Source organism: Silene latifolia, chromosome Y (assembly GCF_048544455.1).
Source record: "Silene latifolia isolate original U9 population chromosome Y, ASM4854445v1, whole genome shotgun sequence".
NCBI classification, from domain to species: domain Eukaryota; kingdom Viridiplantae; phylum Streptophyta; class Magnoliopsida; order Caryophyllales; family Caryophyllaceae; genus Silene; species Silene latifolia.
The window spans coordinates 403,457,185-403,480,813 of NC_133538.1; the positions used below are offsets into that span (position 1 = coordinate 403,457,185).

Here is a 23,629-nt window from a genome sequence, read left to right on the forward strand (position 1 = left end):
AGCATAAACAAAATCAGAGACAAATACACACATTACATGAAATATATACTCATTAGTTCGACAAATATACACATTGATACGCTTTAGCTAGGAAGAATTATTAATAGTTTGCCTTATTGCCGACCATTCTTTGATCCTTATCCGAGGTAAAGTTGCATCATCGTGTTTCGTTCTGTTATAAACTACGCAAATTAGCTATGTAAAATTGTATTTTGGCTTGATATTGTTTATGATTTATGTAATGGTATTCCTTTTCTGTGGACGTTTCCTAATGTTGCAAACTTAGGATGTCCCGATGAGTTTATTTGGGGTTTGCTTATAATTTTTTGTGGTTCTCCTACAGATTGCATAACAATAACCACTTCATAAATTAGATAATAATACAATTGACTACTCAATGCTTGTCCTCATATATCCCTTTTGAAATGAACTGCACATATGCCATTGCCTATTATAAAATCAATCAATTAATGACAGCCTAAATATTCCGCAAGGACTGCAGCGAGCGAAGTTCAAAACAGTCATGTACAATGAGTCACTAGCATAGTTTGAGGTTGCTATGGAAGATCAGATGGAATACGAAAATCTCTAATGCCAAAGTCAGGCTTATACTCGACCTAGACTGGGAATATCCAACTGATCAAGTGTATGAAATCCATTTCAACCTTAACACTTATATCAAGCCTGTAATCACTGAAAATACTACTGTTGTTCCTAAATACACCCTACTCAAATCTATCCCAAGATTCAGCACTTTGCATGCGCGTTATGGTGAGGCCCTAAAATTTATTTCGTTATTTTAGGCACCTAAAAAGATTAACAAATTGTAAATGCAGGAACAACCTAAAAATAATGTATTTGTCCCCTTGCAGCTGTACTAGGAATTCTCATAGACGTCAACCATAAGGCCAAACTTGAGAGGATTAACGACAACGAACATGTATTTATGAACTGCTCATTATTGATCAAAGGTACATTTAAACAACTACTGTTTCATATAAAGGGTACTAACTGCGACATATACCTTTATTAAAATCGATGTTGCTTGTATTCATATAGTTCCGAACAGATCAAAATAGTAACAGCCTCCCAGGAGAAAGTTATTGGTCACTGCCGCAGCTTACAATCTGTAGCAAATTCATTTCCGATCCTCGGAATTACAGATCTTTGAACAGCTTACCAAAAAGGTTATTGATTTTGGTTTCCATTTCTATAAGTGTCCCTACATATATTTTGATGAGAGATATCTAAAGCACAAAGCAATGACAAACATGTAGGGTTCTCACTGGCCACAACAGATAAAACCTCAATCAAATTAAATCCATCTGGTGAAGAAGGTGCAGCTCTACGTGCTTGGTAAGAATTATGTTCCTCGGTCAGTCATTCACAAATACAAACTATCCCTTCCTAAAACAAAAACTTGTAGGGCCCAACAAAATGAAGAGTTACTTGCTGCGAAGGCTAGACACATCTTTCAAGTGTGGTGCCCAGGGACGGAGAGGACTATAACCACAACCCAAACACTAATCCAGCAAAAGGTTTGCATTTTCTATATCATTCATCAGCGCTTCTAAATTATGGAATAGTGAACGACAACTATTAAAACACGCATTGCAATTTTTTTTTAAAATCATTGTTATAGATCAAGGATACTATAAAGGAAGAGCGCCACTGGATACGTTTAAAGCTGAACACATTGGGTCCAATTAATTTCAACCTATACATTGGTTGCAATAAATGCAATACACGCAACAATGAAGCCGTTAATGTTGCATATACCTGCCATGTCTGCTTCAAATAAATTGTGACGTCTCCAAGGTAAGCATACATCCACAAACAACTAACATGCAAACATAATAATCAAATTTACCGCATACAGAGTTTAAAATGCATAGACAATTGATCACACGATTACAACTGTCAAAATTTACAATGGTTGACATACCCATATGCTGGATGAATCTTACATTTGAAGCTAAAGACGACACTGGGAGCTACTTTTTCAGCGCATTCATTGAAAACGTCGAAATACTACTCAAAAAAAGTTCAACAGAGTTTTACTCGATGTTACCACAGGTAATCTAAATCACATATACTGAACCTCACCATCAAAGTACTAATCTCTTTAAATAAAAAAATAGCGAATAATGCCTGTGAATATTTATCCATGCAGGAAAGAGAGGAATTTATTGCCCAAGCAAAGGAGGAGCTTAGCAGTGTACCAGTTTACATACAAGTGTCCCCAGTACCATGTGTTTCCTTAAGTGATGATCGAGCTGTGGTGTGGATGCTTGAAAAATTATCACACACATAGGCTAAACAACTGTGCAAGGACCTTCAGATGTTTTAGTATTTTTGGGTTGCAGCATCACATTTTGAAGGTTAATCACAAGACCTCTAAATAAAACAGGATCGGCAGAAAAGGCGAAAACCACAAGAGCCAAATAAAGAGGCCCAACTTTCCACAAATGCAATACTAGGAATATAATGTATGCACTTAAGACGATGATGTTTTCTTGGAATAATTACGTCGATGAACTGAAAAACTAATGCTATGTATCAGATCTTTTGAAGACTATCAACGCTCATAATTCAAGTATCTACTAAGTTTCGAAGTTAGCGATAACCACTATTCAGTAACAGCATTAATCATACTACCTCTGTCCCGGTCATTTGTTGTCCTTTTTCACTTTTGGGTGTCTTAGTCATTTGTTGTCCTTTCTATTTTAAGAATGAATTTGATGAGTAATTTGATAATTCTCTTTCAATTTGTTGCACTTGTCATTTAGTTATTAGACTTTACCTCTTTTCTTGGTGTTTGGACGAAAACGAAAGGAAAACAATTGAACGGGACGGAGGGAGTATTAAATTATAGCCGCGCCTAAACAAATGAAAAGGAGAACGAGCCCAGAAGTCTCGGGTAACACAGCTAACTACTAAACCCAACATTCCATGCAAAGAAAAATATTTTTTGTCACGGGTGAAATTAAAAATTAAAGATCGACCAATGTGACACAAAATGACAAGAACATGAAAGCATTATGAGATTACGTTATAGTGGTGCTATTCAGACCAAACATATTACAAATAATCCAAACAATTATACAACAAATAAAATATAACTTAATAATAAATAGAATGCAATTAAGAAAAAAAGTTACTGTGCCAAACAACTACTTCCTCCATTCAACTCCACTCTACCATCTTTCCATAATCATCCATTCAACTCCACTCTACCACTTACTATAAAAAGAAAGTAAAATGACCATATCGTCCTTATCACACCATCCTATTTACAGGAAATGCCACTAGATGACCCACCTCCTTTTCATAATGCTTAATCAAAACTCTTATGACCCACACATTATGCATTAATAAAGCAATTTGCACAATTCCATTTGTACTTCTTTTATTTCTTTATTAACTCCTTAATACTTGTGCAAAATCAAACATAGTAGAGTGGAGTTGAATGGAGGAAGTACTTACATTTAAATGCTAATCCTTATAGAATGCAGTCCACCTAATACAATGACATCATGCTGAATTGACACCACTGTACATTGGAATGACTGTTGTATGGGATAAGTCAATTTTTTAATTTAAACAAAAAAAATTACCTCGTGTCCCGCTAAAAATTTTCCATGCAGCTTTGAACAGTGTTCATCATTGCTGATAATTAGAATTGTCCCTTTATCTTCTATTTAACACACAAGAAATATAATACAACAAATCAGTTCATTGTCTTTCAACAATAACAAACATAAAATCATATTACATCTGACCAAAAAAATTAACTGAAAATCATGCCAAAATTCCACTGCCCAACAAGAGTTTACCAGGATCACTCAGACAAGCAGGAATTCATCAGAAAATACACGAGATGGAAACCTAAAACCTATGCCTGCCAGGATATCCTCACAACAAACACGGTTGAAAAAGAAATCCCAGATGGGAGTCAAGAGGCACATGAATTCCTAACTCTGGAACCTCTGATCAACTCTGTCTTTAACAAGCTTTCAAAACCCAATAAGCTTAGCATGTACCAAGCATGAAAGTGTTGGGCAGAATGGTTTATAGTGGGCACCGAAACATCGAAGGTTAACTATGATTATAGCAGGCAATTGGTGAGGGAAAACAACGGGGGTGTGATTAGACATTACAGGAATGGAAAGTTAGTACACATATTCTGAGCATGAGCATACCACAACTCGGACAAGGAAAAGAGGGCATATCAGAGGAGAATGAAGAAAAAGCAGGCAGCCAATGAAGAGTACCTGGTCTACTAATCAGAAGCGTTAGGAAGTGAAGGCTACTATGACTCCGACTGTTAGGTGCAATGCTGTTCAACCTACATATTTGTTTTTAGTTTTTTTTTTCCTTAGATAACCTTTGCTACAGAGTCTGAATTTTGCATGCAAAATATAGACTTGCGTAAGACCTTTGCAGGATGTAATGCCTTTGCTGAGCATATAAGCTCAACTGATAGACTATTATGTTTGCCTTTGGGTTCCCCATTGGCCATTTTGGAACAACTTGGTGATGTATAATACGTGTTTGTTTTAAAGTATGTTGCCAACCTAAAGAAGTTTCAGAAAATGAAAATGATAACTACCCTGGTTATTTGTCCTTAGATGATAATAGTCATGTTGGTCTTCTTGACAATGATATATTGTTCTTCAGGGGAGCCTGACATATGATGCTAGGCCTAATGTTTGTTAAGCTCTTTAACGTACATGCTATATGTTTCCTTCTTTTAGGCAACTGTTACCTGTAAGTGTCGTCCTACCAATAATTGTACTGCTAATAGGGTTGTGGTGTCAAAGTAGATACAAGGGTCATGCAATACAAGAGGATGTGGGGTTTGGGGTGGAGACATGGCGGGGTTCATATTTGTGACTTACTCTCTGTAGTACTTCTGTTTTAACCACTAGATTGAAACTTGTACGGTAGATGCTATTAATAGTGACAATGTAGTTGTAGTCACAATGCTATTAACCACATCATGGTCATCACTCATACGCTTATTTGTAGTCATTTGTCTTGTAACCTAATGTCGCATATTTAGCCTATTGGGATGACCGAATTGAGTTGTTAGTGTTACCCTCAGGTTTCAAAGTTTCACCAACTACCTTCTCTTAGTAGACTATGGTGGTATGGGATCATGTTTCACTTAAAACTTTCTAAATTGTGCATGATGTATTAATGGATCATTAATTCAGTTTTCAAGGCCTTATAACTTTTTCCAATTGAAGTCATGATCTAATGTAAGTCCCTAACATAATGGGAATAATAGTCAGTAATAAGTGGTAGTGAAAAAGACATGGGTCCCTTAAATAGGCTAAGGGATCCGCAATCCATTGCTCTTATGACTCAGTTAGGTAGTTAGGTGTCCATAACTGAGCATCTTAGATGATAACTTAGGCTCGTTGATATTCATGCTATTCTCTCTTCAAAGACAATATACATATCAGGCTCCTTAAATTGTTTATCAAAATGTACACTTTCCCTTAAATTAGTAGTCATTAACATTACAGCTATAGGGATTGTTCATGCGTTGTGTGGATAGTTGACCCTAAACCCTAAACCCTAAACCCTAAACCCTAAACCCTAAAACCCTACAACCCTAAACACATAGCAGAGGCGGTCGCCCCCCGGCGGATGAAATTTTCGAATTCTTTAGTTAAATTTTCGAATTTTTTTCGAATGTATCTTATGAAATTAGTCGTTCGCCCCCCCCCCCCCCCTAAATTCAAATCCTGGCTCCGCCACATAGGAAACAAAGACTAACAATAGCCATACTAACCAAATGCATTCTGCAATATTCAAGCCAGGGAACCTAAACAATAAACATCCCATACCAAATACACGTTCTCAATCTTTCTGTTTTGTTTTCGCTCCTTCTCGTCTTCATGGCATCAGAGCATTGATCCTGGATCTTTGCTATTTTTTTCTTTTCTCTCAAACAACAACTCTTCTTTACGAGATGCCGGGCGAATCCAAACCAGAGCATATACCCCCTTCTTCACCTCTATATTTACACCCAAGTGAAAGCCCTAACCTATCTCTATCACAAATTATTTTCGATGGAGATAATTATCAATTATGGGCATATGCGGTGCGAAACGGTCTCGATGCTAAGAATAAATTAAGTTTCATCGAGGGTACCGTGAAGAGGCCAGTCGTGGAGGAAGGTGCACAAGAGACCATGGAGGTCGTTGCTTGGCGACAATGTAATGCCATGATTAAGGCATGGTTGAGAAATTCCAGTGACCCGAAACTCCATCCAACCATAGCTTTTTCTGAAACCGTTGTTGAAATATGGAAGGAACTACGTGATCGATATTCCACCGGGAATGCGCCTCGAGTTCATCAACTCAAGGCAGATTTAAATGAGTGCAAGCAAGGGAAAAATCAATCCGTAGTCGAGTATTATACACAACTAAAGGCTATATGGGATGAACTCGGAAATTACACGAAGATACCAAAGTGTACTTGTGGAGCGACTGCTGCTATTGCTAAAGATCGAGAGGAAGAGAAGGTACACCAGTTTTTGATGGGGCTCGACACTACTCTTTATGGACATATTAGGTCCAATTTGTTGATGGAAGATGAAATTGCTTCCTTGAGTAGGGTATATGCCCTAGTTCTACCTGAAGAGCGCCATCGAATGGTGACTAAAATTAAAGAGGAGACCACGGAAGCGGCCATGGCAGCACAAGTAACTGGCAGCAATGCTCGGGTTTCTGATTCGAGTAAGGATGAAGATGCAGCGAGTATTATCCGTTGCACTTTTTGCAATAAATTATGGCATACTGAAGACAAGTGTTGGGAAAAACTTCGCATCTCCGGACGAGGAAGAGGTCTTGGCAGAGGCCATGGAAGAGGCGGCAGAGGCAGAGGCGGATCGAACGCTGCAACTGGTTATTTTTAAGTGGAAAAATTAACCACGACCAATGACGACGGGAAGCAGGGATTCACACAGGATGAGATGGCTCAGTTGCGGTCACTTTTAAGTGGAAAAAGTGAAGGTACTTCATCGAAATCAGGTATGAGTAAAGATAGTCATGGCCATTGGTTACTCGATAGCGGATGCTCGCATCATATGACAGGTAGACGAGATTTGCTAGAGGATATTTGGGGTGGTTTGAAGTCGACCGTAAGTCTTCCTGATGGGTCACAAATTGTGACGGAAGAACATGGGAAAGTAAAATTAAGCGACAATTTTATACTGAGAGACGTTCTTTATGTGCCAACTTTAACTTGCGATTTAATTTCAATACAACAATTAATTACAGAAAATAATTGTGTGGTAACTTTTTATAACGATCATTGTGTTATACAGGACCAATCTACGAGGATGAAGATTGGGAGGGGTGAGCACAATGATGGGGTCTATTATTTCAAGGGTGAGCGCAGAAACATGGCGGCATAAGAAAACGTTGGTAGTGCAAATTCGAGCTTGTGGCACAAGCGTCTTGGACACCCATCTAGCAGTATTTTACCGCTTTTCTCTGATTTAGTTGGTTTTAATATGTCTTGGAATTCTAGCAATATTTGTGACACGTGTTGTCGGGCCAAACAAACTCGTTCTATTTTTAAATTAAATAATAAGAGGAGTACGGACTTATTTGCTCTTATACATTGTGACATTTGGGGTCCGTATCACACCAAAAGTTTGTCGGGGGCACAATACTTCCTTACTATTGTTGATGATAAAAGTAGATTTGTTTTGGTGAAATTGATGCGTGACAAGGGAGAGGCAAGTGATATCCTAATGAATTTTTGCAAAATGACCAAGACACAATTTAGTAAAGACTTTAAGGTAGTTCAAAGTGACAATGGGACGGAATTTTTGTCCAACAATATGAAAGCCTTTTATAATGAACATGGTATGCTCTTCCAAACTAGCCAAGTTGACACCCCGCAACAAAATAGTAGGGTGGAACGAAAGCATAGGCACATTTTAGAGAAAGCTAGGGCACTTCGTTTTCAGGGAAATTTGCCCATTGAATTTTAGGGTGAATGTGTTTTAACTGCTGCGTATTTGATAAATAGAACACCTACCCATATTCTTGATGGGCTAACTCCCTTCGAAGTGTTGTATGGGAAACGACCATGTTTTGACAATATTCGAGTTTTCGGAAGCATTTGCTATGCCCATAATAAAGATAGGCCGAAAGATAAATTTAATGAAAGAGGTAAAAGGTGCATTTTCGTGGGATACCCTAGTAGCAAGAAAGGGTGGAGAGTGTATGACGTGACGAAAAGGCAAATTTTCGAGTCAAGGGATGTCATTTTTTATGAACACATTTTTCATTTTGCAAATGAGAAAGCCACGACAGGATCACTTGACAGTCATACGCAAGAAACACCAATATTTGTGGATGAGTTATTTGAAGACACCTCTGATGATGCTAGCAATATTCAGCAAGAGACACAAAATGAGAATGAAAATACCAATGACAACACAAGTGCTGAACACGGGTCTGAAACTGATGCAAAAGGCGCAATCGACGCGACAGACTCAGACCATGGTGCTGCTGGTACTATACCCGAGGTAGAGGGAAGAGGTGCACGCCAAAAATTTGACCCGTATTGGAAGAAAGATTACTACTGTAAATCCACACGCCTCATAGACCCCACTGTTGTTGCTCACTCACCTCGATCGACATCCACATACTCATTATCCTTTGGTCAATTATGTTACTACCAATTATTTTTATGCTAATTACAGGAATTTTTTGACGAAAGTGGATGCAATACGAGAACCGCGAAGTTATAATGAGGCATCCAAAGTTAGAGAATGGCAGGAAGCTATGGGGAAAGAATTTGATGCACTTGAAGCTAATGGGACATGGCAAATTGTCAACCTTCCAAAGGGTAAGAAACCGATCGAATGTCGATGGGTTTACAAAGTGAAGCTTAAGGCGGACGGGTCCATTAAAAGATACAAAGCCAGACTCGTTGCGCAAGGATACACGCAGGTTGAGGGTATCGATTACCATGAGACTTTTGCACCCGTTGCAAAAATGACGAGTGTGTGTTGCTTGCTTGTTGTAGCTGTTTCGAAGGGGTGGTCTATCACGCAGTTGGATGTAAACAATGCTTTCCTTCACGGAGATTTGGAGGAGGAAGTTTACATGCGGTTGCCACCGGGTTTCGAGAGAGGAAGATCAACTAAAGTTTGTAAGCTAAAGAAATCTTTATATGGGCTCAAACAAGCATCGCGGAATTGGTTCGCTAAATTGACCAATTCGTTGACAAGGTATGGTTTTATTCAATCCTTAGCAGATTACTCGGTATTCACGTACAACAAAGACAGCGTTTTCATAGGAGTTCTAATTTACGTCGATGACATGATAATTGTGAGTGATAGTGAAGAAGTTAGCACACGTCTCAAGGTCTTTCTTGACAAGAGTTTCGGTATCAAGGACCTTGGTCGACTAAAGTTCTTTCTTGGAATTGAGGTAGCAAGTAGTTCGAAAGGTCTCTTCCTTAGCCAACGGAAATATGCTCTAGAAATTATAAAGGAAGCGGGATTAGAAGGAGCTAAGCCAACCGAATTACCAATACAACCGAACCATTCTTTGGCCTTGGCCGAAGGTAAATTACTTCGTGACCCAATGGTGTATCGATGTTTAGTGGGTCGACTCATTTACTTGACAATTACTAGACCGAATTTGGTATATGCGGTTCATATTCCAAGTCAATTTGTGCATGCTTCAAGGAGAGAACACATGGGTGCGGTTTTGAAGGCTATTCGATACATTAAAGGGAGTCCGTGTAAGGGAATAGTCATTCAACGAGACAATGATTTATTACTACGTGGCTATTCGGACTCAGACTATGCGCGATGTCCGTTGACGAGGAGATCATTAACTGGTTATTTTGTCACCTTGGGACATTCACCCATTTCATGGAAAGCTAAGAAACAGACAACCGTTGCCAAGTCGAGTGCAGAAGCTAAATACCGAGCCATGGGTGCCGTGACAAGTGAAGTTATTTGGCTAAAATCTTTCCTGAGATCACTTGGTATTATACATGACACTCCAATTGAGATTTTTTGTGATAACACGGCAGCTCTTCATATCGCTAAAAATCCCGTCTTTCACGATCGCACCAAGCATATTGAAGTAGATTGTCATTTTGTACGACATCACATCTTAAATAAGACGATTACCACCGCTTACATACGAAGCAAAGATCAATTAGCGGATATCTTTACGAAGGCGTTAGGCAGAGAAGCTTTTCAATATCTGCGTTCCAAGTTGGGGATTAGCTTGCCAAGTGCTCCAACTTGAGTGGGAGTATTGGAGAATATTGTGTAAATATATCCTAACAATATTTAGTTGTATGTATATCTTGTATCCTTGTTTATAGGCTAAGTCTTAGGCAAGTAGTTCTTATTTTTTGTGTATAAGTAGAATAGCCTGTAACCTTTTCTATTCATTCAAAATACACGTTCTCAATCTTTCTGTTTTGTTTTCGCTCCTTCTCGTCTTCAAGTACCAACATAAGTTGAGTCTTGCATAATCAGTACCAACTTAAAAACTATTTCATAAACAGTACCTATTCATTAACTCCGGCCCAAAATCACCACCAAATGACCTTTTTAGTCGATATTTTGCACAATGATACCGATTTACCCCTTTACTTCCCCTCTTCTTCAACCCTAATCCCTAAATCCTATTCTTCTAAACACAAATCAGTCATCTCTTCATCTTCTTCTAATTTCTCTCTAAATCTCTCCTCCATTATAGCGATTTTTTCCAAAAATCCTAAAAATCACACAGTGACGCCATTAATCTCCAGGTTTGTACTTAATCTTCTTATTAATCTATTATTGTATTCGTTGTTTGTTGTTTTATATAGCAATTTGTAGTTTTTTTGTTTATTTTGATGCTTACGTTAGTACCCATACTTTGATGATGCTGTTTGTTTACTTTTACCTAGGTTTGTACTTATTCTAGTATTATTAGTTTATTGTTTGGGTTTTTTAATGGTTAATCTTACAGTGTTGTGTCGATTTGATTAGGATGGATGGTGGAAAATTAATTAGAATGGACATTAGACTACACTTTGGTGGTGAATTCAAATTTGCAAATCAGAAAACCCAATATGTTGGTGGTGCCACTATTTTTTACCAGAGGTGTATTCTGATAAGATTAGTTATGGATATGTGATGGAGATAAGTAGAAAGGTAGTTGAAAATGGTTGCCTTCCAATAGTGTATTATAGAAAGTTTAGGAAGAATTTGACATGTGGAAAGTCCATAATTGCTAATGAGGAGGATATAGCTGAGGTAATAAAGTCAAGGGATAAATTTAATAGGCCGGATTTTTATGTGGAGTCTTTCCCAGACTTTTCCTCTTTTGTGGTCCCCAAGAATCTCTCTATAAGGACCAAGAATGCCTGGGATGGACATTCAATAATCTTACCCACAACTTCTGTCCCATCTACAAAACCTTCAAAAAAGACAAGGCCCAATCCAATAACACCTACGAGGAGAAGCCCTAGATGTCACCCTACAACTAGCAGCAGCCTTGCCTTGTTAAATTCATCTCTATCTTCTACTCACAATCTCAACATTGTTACTCCAATAAGAAGAAGTCCTAGAAATTACCCAACTCCTATTGTTAAGAAGAAACTGAAACCAAGGAGAAGTGTGGGATTTGAGGTTGTTGACAAGGGTGAGGCAAAGAGGCAGAAGCTGGTGAAGAGAAAGGGAAAAAAGTCAGGCAGTGGATATTGGTGATGAATTTGGAAATGAAGTAGATAAGGCTGACTGGGAAGATGAGTTTGAGATCAGTGATGTGGAGTCTGTTGATGATGAATTTGATGTGGATTTCTCTGTGGGTGAAGAAGATTTGAGGGCTGCAGATCTGTTTTTGCCCACTGAGGAGGGGTCACTAATTGACAAGGTTGACAAATCCCTTTCAGTTAGTAGGGTATTAAGAGGTTTTGAAGAGTCTGATCCAATTGTTGGAAAGGAAGGATATGTTGATGATGATGATGAATTGAGGAGTTTAGATGGATCTGGTGATGAAGAGGATTTATGGCCAATGTTCAATCCTGAAGTTGACTTCAAGAAGCCAATTGTTCTTGTGAAGGGTCTGAACTTTCCAGATAGGTTTTCTTTGAAGAAGGCTCTTGTTCATCATGCTATAGAAAACAGGTATGCTTTTTATTATGAGCATAATGCTAACAAAAGAATAACCACATACTGTAGATACAAGTGTTCATGTGAGTGGGATAAAAAGAGGTCAAGATTTGGAAAGTGCAATTGTAATTCCCCTAGAAAGTGTAATTACACTGTATATGTCATTCCAATGGGAAAGGATGGTGTATGGCAGATTAGGACTGTTAATTTGGGTCATAAATGTGTCTTTAGAGGTGTCAATAACAAGGTAAGTTCAGAGTTTTTGGCAAAGAAGTATTTGGAGGATTGGAGGTTGGACCCAAACATGAAGATTAGTAAATAGCAAAAACAAATTAAGAGGGATTTAGGAGTTGATGTGAAATATGGTACTTGTTGGCTAGCTAGAGCTAGGGCTAAGCTGACTATATATGGTGACTGCTCTGAACAGTATGGGAGGGTATGGGACTATGCAACTGCCATTCCGAAATTTATAGAGGGTTCTACTGCTGTTGTTGAAGTTGAAAACATTGAAAGACCACCTCCATATTTCCAAAGATTGTACATTTGCTTGAAACAAGTAAAAGAAGGATTGTTGGCAGGTTGTAGACCTATAATTGGGGTAGATGGGTGCCACTTGAAGGGGGCATATCCAGGTCTGTATTTGGTTGCTGTTGGGATGGATGGGAATAACAATATTTACCCTGTTGCATGGGCTATTGTTGAAGTTGAGAATGGGAATAGTTGGTGTTGGTTCCTAAGGCTTTTAATGGAAGATCTTGGCAAGGAACAAGGTCTGGGAATCACAATAATGTCAGATAGACAAAAGGGTATAAGGGAGGCCTTCAATATAGTTACACCAAAGGCTCATATCAGATATTGTGTGAGACATATCTGGGCCAATTTCAAACTACAATTCACAGGCTTGGTATTCAAGCAAGCCTTCTGGGATGCAGCTAGGGCTTCAACACAGGTAATATATCTCACAATTTCAAACTTTTTTTTTTTGACAGCAAGATATGCTTGATACTTATGTCGTCATAATAAGGTCTTTTTTTGTTTTAGAACTAATAGGCAGAATTCAAAAAGGAGATGGAAGGCATCAAATTTCTTAGTGAAAGGGCTTACAAGTATTTGGATGATATTGGAGCATGTCATTGGAGTAGGCATGCCTTCAATACTAGCTGCAAGTCAAACATGCTGACCAACAACATGTGTGAAAGTTTCAATGCTGTTTTGAAGGAGGTAAGAGATAAGTCTGTCTTAACAACGATGGAGTGGATGAGGCAATATGTAATGAAAAGACACTATGAAAAAAGAGAGGGTGTAAGGAAGTATGAGGGCTTGGTAATGCCATATGTTGAGGAGTTTTTGAATTGGGCTAAGAAAGAGGCTGACTATTGTGATGTATGTGCATCATCTGATAAATCCTTTGAGGTAGAGTACATGAGCAAACAATATGTGGTGGATCTTGAAGCACAAACCTGTTCTTGCTGTCATTGGCAATTGTGTGGACTACCATGTCAACATGCTATAGCTACTATCAATCATCAAAGAGCCAACTATGAAGACTTTGTTCATGATGCTTATACAAAGGATAAATACATGGTAGCATATGGAAACCCTGTACCCCCACTGCCTGGGATTAGTCAGTGGGAAAGGGTTGGTATGGATGACCCTTTACCACCTCCACATAGGAAGTTGCCAGGCAGACCTAGTATGAAAAAAAGAAGGAAAGAGGCTGGTGAGGGAGGGAGTACAGAGCATCTAAAGAAACAGAAACTTCAAAGGAGTTGTGGAAAATGTGGAGAATTAGGCCACAATGTCAAGAGTTGCAAGAATCCTGGTAAGGAAACAGTCAAGCAGACTAAACCCAGATCTGAATGGACAAAAAAGATGAGTGCTTTGGCTGATAAAAGGAAGGCAAAGAGGCAACATGATGCAGAGGTACTTCAACTTGTAGCTACTGGCAGCCAACCACAACCAACCCAGAAGACTCAACTTCAAGATGGAGGAAGGACTAATAGGCGCAAGAGGGTGTTAGCCTTTTGATAACAAAAGAATGAGATGATGGCGGTAAAAGTAGTTTTAAGTGTGTTTAAAGACATGATGTTTCTGTTTTTTTCTTTTCAGTTGTGTAATGCAGACTAATGTGTTAAAACTTGAAGTATTTTGGGTCTAATTAATGATGAACATTAGAATTTGCCTTCCATTAAACAACTTGATTTATCATTGTTTGAAAATTATGCTCAAGTTGACAAAGCTACAATATTACATCACTTGAAATAATAACTAGAGTACTACACTTGAACATGACAAACTAGAGTATTACATCCATACTCAATTACTACTACATACTAAACTTCAAAATGAAAAAAAGATAACCATAACAATAATGGCACAAAATGCCTTCTTCAATGGTCCAGGACCACTGCCTTCATAAGTAGGGAACACGACATCCCTTTCAAGAGCAATTATTTTGGTCCTAAGCAAATCATTTTCAACTGTGAGCTTCTCATTCTTCTCCTTGAGATGGTCATTTTCAGATTGGAGCATTTTCTTCTCACTATTCAACAGTTGCTTATCCAACACAACATCATTAATCACATTTCGTTGCCACTCACTTTGGTTATCATCTAACCAACGCCAAAAACCACAATGGCGAAACTTACAACTTATAAATCGTCTCCCTGGATTCTCCCTAGTCCATGACTTGTGCACAGCAACAGGGACACTACAACGACACTTCAATGGAGTTCGCATATGGCCTTCCATTTTCTGTATTATAAGGCACAAAAAATTGAGAAACATGGAATTAGTAGAAACCCAGATCTGATGAAGGTAGGGAGAGATGAATTAAAGGTAAGAAAAGGAAGGGAGAGACATGAAAACTTTAAAAAAAATGGTCAAAAAAAATTTGAAGAAAAAAGATTAAGAGAACTGACCTGAGAATGATGATAAATGCATGGAGGTGATGGAGTCGAAGAAGATGAATGAATGGAGGAGGAGATGAGCTATGTTTAATAGATGGTGAGGGAAAGGGTAGTTTGGGAATAGAAGAGAAGAGTATAGGGGGGAAATTTAAAATTAACGACTTATTCATCAAAAAAAGGCCATTTGGTGGTGATTTTGGGCCGGAGTTAATGAATAGGTACTGTTTATGAAATAGTTTTTAAGTTGGTACTGATTATGAAAGACTCAACTTATGTTGGTACTGATTATCAAATAACCCTTATTTTTAGGGTAATGCAATGAATACATACAGATGCAATTAATAAATAGTAACTTATAAAATCCAGAAATATTAGTATATATATACTCCCTCTGTTTTTTTATATATGACTTTCTCACATTTCGAGACACTTACTTCTCTCTTCAATATCTCTTAAAATATAAGACTAAATATTATGATATATATACTCATATGAAATAGTTTTTCGTAAGAAATTTAATGGTACCGTTTTTATAATTTTTGAATAAATATATTTTTGTAAATATTAAAGTCAAAGGCTTACCTCGTAAATGCAAAACGTCATATATAAAAAAATAGAGGGAGTAACATATATATTCAACCAAAAAATATAAAGAAAAAATCAGAAAACAGTAAAATGGTTAATCTATTTGTATACCCATACACATACATACTAGCCAACGTGCCAGGAAAAATGGAAGGTGGCCGATATGTCTCGCGAAATTTAGAAGTATTGGCCAGTGTTCTGAAGAACCACGGCTATACCATAGAAGCATTGTGCACGAAGAATTGCACCCAAGCCCAGCATTTTGATGGAGTTGTTCATATTGAATTCGTCGGGATGATGAAGGATGTCTAATGGCTTTAAAATTACAAGAAAAATTTGAATCCGTAGGACGTACCCGTGAAGACTACTTCGCTGGATACAAGCCACAGCAAGGGCCATATTTATGGATGGCAACGAAACGCGATGGACAATACTTTACCTGTCTGCCAATGTGTACGAAAGTGCCTTATGTTTTGAGGAAGCAAGGCAGGAAACTCGCAGACGTTGACGAAGTGTACATCTATAGTTGCATTAATCTAGCCCTTTGAAAAATCAAAAGACTAATAAGAATCGTTCGTTTACGTTTATTTGAGCAATTTTAAAACAAATATTTGTAATTTCTAAAAGTTAAGTCTATGAGAATTTTAATGGTTGATAAGAATAATTATCAAGTGTATTACAATGAAATAAACCAAAATTCCAGTCGGTTTAAAAAAAAGGCATAAGATCCAGAATAACCAAAATTCGGTAAGTTAAACAAAATGCTCGACCAAAAATTGCTGACTGAGATGTAAGATTGACATGAGAATGGATGGTGCAGTGTCATTAGCGACAAGGAGAAACCACACAGAGAGAAAGAGAGACGACACATACAGGTGGGCATCAAAAGTGTGAAGGGATTGATAAGCGGCCCAGGATAAATGACCAAAATAGCCCTAATAATAACTATGCCTACGAAGAACAGAAAAAAAAAGGCACTTAGATTGGTTATTGGACTGGGGAATGACTAATGAAAAAGAGGAAAAAGGCCCAAGACAGAAGTAAACTGGCACATTATAGGACCGCAACCACCCAACAACAACCCACCAAAATACGGGGTAGGGTTGCTGATTATAAGATAGGCGTTATGACTAAATTTTCGGTTTGCTATGCTATCATTATGGAGAGTTACTTATTTGTATACTATTCGTTTAACAAAATTCTGTTCAACCTAAAGACATACCGTTTCTTTAGTTGCATATATACATTGCAATCCAAAGTACTCAATCAATTGTTTATGCTATTACCATTTACAAGCCAAATCAAATGTAATCAACAAAATAAAGGTATAACAAGTCAAACGAAACGAAGAATGTACCACGCACAAACTTCACAATAAATTTTTATAAATATATTTTTCAAATCGATCAAATATACAGGCAAAACTATCTTGGGGTACATTATTATTCTAACTATTCCTAATAAAATTTCATACATTATTATTTATTTACCCTTTAATTAGAATAATTGGCTTTTGGAAAAATTATCAAAATTTAGTGTTGAAATCTATCCCAAGGCATATTTAAATCATGGCTCCGCCCCTGATTGTAACACATTAATTAATTATCATAAAAACACATTTTTTGTTATTATAACACAGACTACATGTCATTGTAACACATCCGATCTGTTATTATAACGCGTTTCGATTAATATAACTAGTGCATATAAATCTAGTTCAATAATGTAACTAGTGTTCTCTAGCGTAACAAATGTTATGTCTCAAAATAAGTAGTGTTACTTTATTGAGTATCTAGTATTATTTTTCAGAAATTTAATGTTTTAAGTGTTACCCTGTTGGGAATAAAATATCACTTTTTTATTTTTGATGACATGGTATCTTCTCATTGGAAGAAATAAAGTGGGTAGGATTGATGACATGGGACTGATAAGGGCCATAGGATCAAAGTTACAAACACATATGGGATATTTACTAAACAAAGCCCACGTTAAACAGTCAAGCAACCACCATTATTTTTATGGGATTGACCAAGTATTCAGGAGCAGAACTAGGAGGATGTTTTCTGGATTCAACCCTAGCAGCAGCAGATATAAAAGGCCAAGCAAAGGCAGAAAAGGGACATCTCATTCTCCTCTGGCACATCGACTACAAGACTCTTCTCCATCGATAAATAATATACTAGCTAAATCACCATCGTATTTCCTTACTTTCATATTTCCGTCTCGATTATAGTGTCAAATTGGTGGGATTCCGACTCCCCCCGCGGTTGTTCCTACATCGGGTTTTCCGCGTCACCAAAACCTCGCGTGTCAATCTTTTAATTCGTCTTTCTTTCGTTCGTCATACTCGTTGCATTCATTCCATCTTAGGCCATTGATCGATCATTATCACCCACTAGTTATCTTAACAACTCGGTAAATTATTACCAAAATAATTTGGCGCCCACCGTGGGGCGTAGTGATCATTTTCAATAGCCAAATCTCGCAAGACCTAACCAGACCAGTCCAGAACCATGTCTGGAACCAGCCAGAATCCGTCTAGCAGCCAGAGTATGTCAGCCTTGTCTTATAGAGCAAGTCCTTCCCCTCCATTTGCAGAATCGGTGAGTGCGCCTCCAGCCAGATGGTCTCCGTCAGCATATCGCCCAGAACCATGCCTCTGCCTTTGCCTCTTAAACCGCCGCAGATACCCAAGGCAGCAGACGTACCCAGCCAACCCAGATCCAGCAGGGAGAGCATCCCCAGCAGAGGTGAAACTGTGTCCGGAGCGCCGAGCTAGGAGGAATCAACAGCAGGAGCTCCCAAAAGCAGAGGACCTCCAGTAGTTGACCCGATGCAGATGATGATTCAGGGGATGGATAATCTACACCAGGCCGTTGAGGATCTGAGGAAGGACAACCAGAACCTGAGCGCTCAGACCGTAACAGCAGTCCAGCCTAAACCAGCATCGACTCCTGAGGCTCTGAATCTGGCCACCGGTGGAGGATCAAATCGACAAATTCCATCATAATTAGTCACCAGGCTAGATCTTGCAGGAGTAGCACCCAGTGAACCCATTGAGCCCAGGGGATTGGGATGCTTATCATTTGACAATCCACCCAGCCTGCAGTAGACACCAGGTAATGCCTTGTTTAGCACTCCGTCAGGGTCTGACTTTTCACCTTTTGTAAGAACTCCCGTGCACCAGACATCAGGATGGCAATCTGGAGCTATCATCAACACAGCAGTTCTATCAGGTAGCCAATTCACCAGTAAAGCATGCATCAGAGGCCTGCAGCAGACACCGGGATGGCAGCCTGGATACATAGTCAGTGCGACACCAATGACTAGTCATCCCGCATCTGGCCAATTTTCTGGAGGACCCTGGTTAGGAGGTACTCCTGTTGGTTCCTTCCCGCCTGTTTCTAGCCCCCTTGCAGGAGGAGGTAGTTCGCTGTAGCAGCAATATCTGGAGCTAAGGGACCTGATGTACAAGATACCAGGTATAGCACGTCCATTAGAGAAAGCAGCACGAGATAGCAATGCAGACTCTCCCTTCGTGGGCGACATAGCCCTCGTCGGCGTTCCCAAAGGATGTGTACCACCAGCCTTGATGCTCTATGACGGAACCACATATCCACTCAATCACATCAACCACTATAAGTAGAAAATGATGGTGATAACCGCGACAGGGCCCTTAAAGGAAGCTTGTATGTGCAAAGGATTAGGATCAACCTTGTCTGGAGCAGCCTTGCAATGGTTCGTCAGCCTGCCCAATAAAAGCGCTTCGCCGACTTTGTCAATGCATTCAACCAGCAGTTCGCCAGCAACAGAAAACTAGAGAAGCAGAACTGTGACCTCTACCGGATAGTGCAAAGGTCAGGATTCATATCTATACAAGGACCTGAGCAAACATCTGTGCACCACCTTTGAGGAAGTACAAACAAAAGAATTTGTTGTTATGAGACTGGAGGAGGACTCTGGACCCAGAAGATACAGTTATGATTCAGACTCAGTATCCAGAAAAGCCCCGGTGGAGAAGAGGAGCGAACGATCTAAACCCTACAGCAGAAGCGTGAACAAAGTTTCTGAAAGCTCAGAAGGGGCTTGTTTTGAAAGTAGCGGACTCATGATGCCGCCGTGAAAATAGTGAATTTTTAATTTCACTTCCGAAGGTAAGTGCGTATGGTTTCACCACTAATCTTGCAGGTTTGTTCAAAGCCCTGAGAGCTGGGTCGCAAAGTCTGATGGCCCAAGCCTCTGACAGAAAGATACTCCAGCAGTGGAAAGGATACTGGCAAAAAATGTGAGTTCCATGGCAGCAACACACACGACAGAGACGAATGCCACTCTCTGAGGAAGGAAGTTAAATACCATTATGATCGAGGAAATATGGATCACCTCCTACCCAGAGGCACAACCAGAGTGAACTTCATAGATTAGGTTCTGCCATCTCTCCTTCCTCAGTGTACTAGAACTGTGAATGTCATTACAAGTGGCTCGGAGCTTTGCGGATTGACATACTCAGCAGCAAAGAGGCGTGCCATTGAAGCAAAGGGAGATAAGCCAGAATATTGTTGTAGAATCAATTGCCAGAACCTGCCATCAGTCACCTTTGATGAAATAGATGCACAATCTGCTCCTGAACAGCACCACGACGTCCTAATCATCACACTCCCCATAGGGACTTGCGAGGTGAAAAAGGTCCTAGTAGATACTGGAAACTCCGTCAATCTAATCATGCTAGAGGCGCTCAAAGGCATAGGATTCAGTGAAAAAGATCTAGCAAAGAAGGTTATTCCCTTGGTTGGTTTCAATGGCGAGACAAAGCATTCCCTAGGAGAGATTGTCATCCCAACCTATGCTGGAGGAATTAACAAGCACGTAAGATATGTAGTTATTAATGGACCCTCTACTTACAATGTGATCCTTGACAGACCCTGGATCCACGAGATGAAGACAATACATTTGACATACCACCAGTGTCTGAAGTTTCCAATGCCTTGGGGTGTGCAAGAGATACGTGGAGACCAGGAGGAAGCTAAGGATTGTTATAAAGTAGCTCTGAAATCGATGACCAGCCCGCCTGCATAGCAATTATAGAGCCAGCGGATCCAAGATGAATACATTGAGTCACCGCAGGCAGAACTAGACGAATTCACTCTGGACGCGCTGCACCCAGAACAACCGTGCTAATTTGATCAGAATGTACAGGTAACATTCACAAAGAACTCGTTCGGTTGTTGAGAACTAACAGGGACTATTTTCCTTGGTCACACAATGATATGATAGGGATATATCCAAGTGTGAACCCACGAGCTAAGTGTGGATCCAAGCTATAAAGCCGTGAACCAGAAAAGAAGGAAGTTTGCTTCTGAAAGGAACCAGGTCATAAACCAGGAAGTAGATAACCTGCTTGATGCAGAAAAAATTCAAGAGGTAAAGTATACAGAATGGTTGTCCAACGTGGTGGTGGTCCCAAAGAAGAATGGCAAGTGGAGGGTATGCGTCGATTTTATAGATTTAAACAAGGCTTGCCCAAAAGATCCGTTTCCACTACCACACATAGACGTCATGGTGGATGCCACTGCAGGTCACGAGATGCTAACATTCCTGGATGCCAGGAGCGGCTACAACCAGATAAAGATGCACCCTGGCGACCAGGAAAAGACGGCATTCAGGTCTGAGCGAGGTATCTATTGATATAACGTCATGCCTTTTGGACTTAAAAATGCAGGATCCACCTATCAGAGGATGGTGAACATGATGTTTAAAGAGAAAATAGGCCAAACTATGGAAGTATACATCGACGATATGGTCGTAAAATCAAAGCAGGCTTCACAACACCACCAACACCTGGCAGATAATTTCAGCACCTTAATAAAATACCAGATAAAGCTGAATCCGACAAAGTGTACCTTCAGGGTCTCAAGTGGAAAATTCTTGGGGTACATGGTGACCCAGAGGGGGGCAAAGGCCAACACTGAACAGATCAGAGCAATTCTGCAGCTGGAGTCACCACAGAAACCAAAATACGTCCAGCGCCTGACTGGAAGAGTGGCAGCCTTAAATAGGTTCATATCCTGATCCTCGGAGAGATGCAGGCTGTTTTACGACATACTCGGAAAGAGCCAAAGATTTGAGTGGACAAAGGAGCATGAGAAAGCATTCCAAGAGTTAAAACATTATCTCAGCACTCCGCTACTCCTATCAAAGCTAGAGCCAAGAGAACCATTGTTCCTATATCTGTCAGTCATAGAAGTAGCAGTAAGTGCAGCACTAGTACGAGAGAAAAAGGGATCACAGCATCCAGTATACTACGTTAGTAAGTCTCTACTTTCTACAGAGACCATGTGCACATTGCTCCAAAAAGTCGTCCTTGCACTCATTACAACATCATATAAATTACGTCCTTATTTTGAGTCTCATACCCTTTCCGTAATAACTAATTATCCTCTTAAAACTGTCATGAGAAAGTCAGAATTGTCAGGAAGGATGGCTAAATGGTCCAAGAACCTGAGCGGTTATGACTTATAATTTAAACCTCGTACAGCAATAAAGTCTCAGGCTCTGGCAGATTTTGTGTCTGACTTCTGCCCAGCTGATGTGACCATAATTAGAGCATATTTAGTCCCCGAATAAGCCTTGTTCCCATGCTTTTTAGTGTATATTTGGGTCATTTATTGTCTTTAGTTCTTTGTTTTTGATATTCTTTGAGGTTTTGTGTCCTTGGTAGGAAAGGAGTGCAAACCTTGCATTTTCATGGCAAAATGAGGCTAAATTGATTTAATTAAATGACCGAGCATCAAGGAGAGACAAGACTAGAAGGCCTTTGTACATACTATAGTAGATGGGCAATGATGAGAAAATATCCTTGCATCCCCGAGGAAATCCTCAAAGATTTTATGAAGAAAAAGGAAGAAAAGAAGAAGGAATGAAACTGCCTGACAATCCGTGTGGATTGCCCTGAAGACGCCCGTCCCTCACCACAATCCGAGCGTCTTCCTCCACAAGACGCCCGGGCAAAAGCTCCCAAAGACGCCCGTCTTCCCCCTATGGACGCCCGTCCAGGAACGCCCAAATCAGCCTTTCCCGTGCTAAAGACGCCCGGAATCCCAGACAGTTCCATTTCGTCTTCTACAAGCTTCAAGGAAGGATGCACATCTTTTTCTAAGACCGGAAAAAAAGAGACCGGAGTCTCCCTAGAGACCGGCGATTCCTCAAGGACTTAATCGTCATTTAAGCCCTTAGTAAACCCTAATTTATGTACCTAATCCCCACTATAAATACCCCATTAGTCTAATTAGAAGAGCATGTTCTTCTTAGCAATCTTTAGTGTAGTTAATATCAATCAAATCTCTCTTTAATCTTGTAATCAACATTTAATCAAGTTTTAATACAAGTTTTATTTCCTTAATCTCTCTCTTGTTCATCCTTTATTTTGGGTAATTGAAGATTATTTGGGTTATTATTGGGAGATTGACAACCTTCCAATCAAGCATCAAGTACTTCTTTTATTCTTTTCTTTATTATTGGAATCATTAGTAGGTATAATTCTCTTAATCCCTTTTTAATTATTGTTAATTACTTTCATTTATTCATCATGTTTCACTTTGTTGGTATGATTGACAACCTTGCTAGCATGTTCAACATGATAATGAGTGAGTAGTTTCCTTAGCTAGGGTTAATAGGTAATTAGGGGAAACCAACATGGGGAATGATTCATGCTTAAATTAATATGCTTTCATAGTTTATTTGCTTGCTTTTTGTGATCTCAACTTATGCACATGTTATGTTTGATGAAATGCGAGCCTAGGAATCCTTGCATTTTTTACCCATCACCTATCTTTTCAATGAGACTTGTAAGACATAAACCAACTCGAGTCTCATTAGACCATGCATATTGTTGAGTAGGGAAGATTAAGTCGACTTGTAGGTGTTGTACAATCTAATCGATTCGGCTCCGGGACCCAAACATTCCTAGGATTGTAAGATA

The 23,629-nt window shown here is 39.3% G+C and overlaps 1 protein-coding gene across 1 annotated transcript; it reads left to right on the forward strand.

The window, feature by feature from the left end:
* The first annotated feature begins 5,983 nt into the window (after positions 1-5,983).
* On the forward strand, positions 5,984-6,931 carry LOC141632230 (uncharacterized). The gene has a single exon (XM_074444792.1). It carries the CDS (start codon positions 5,984-5,986, stop codon positions 6,929-6,931), a length of 948 nt encoding a protein of 315 aa, XP_074300893.1.
* The last annotated feature ends 16,698 nt before the right edge of the window (positions 6,932-23,629 follow it).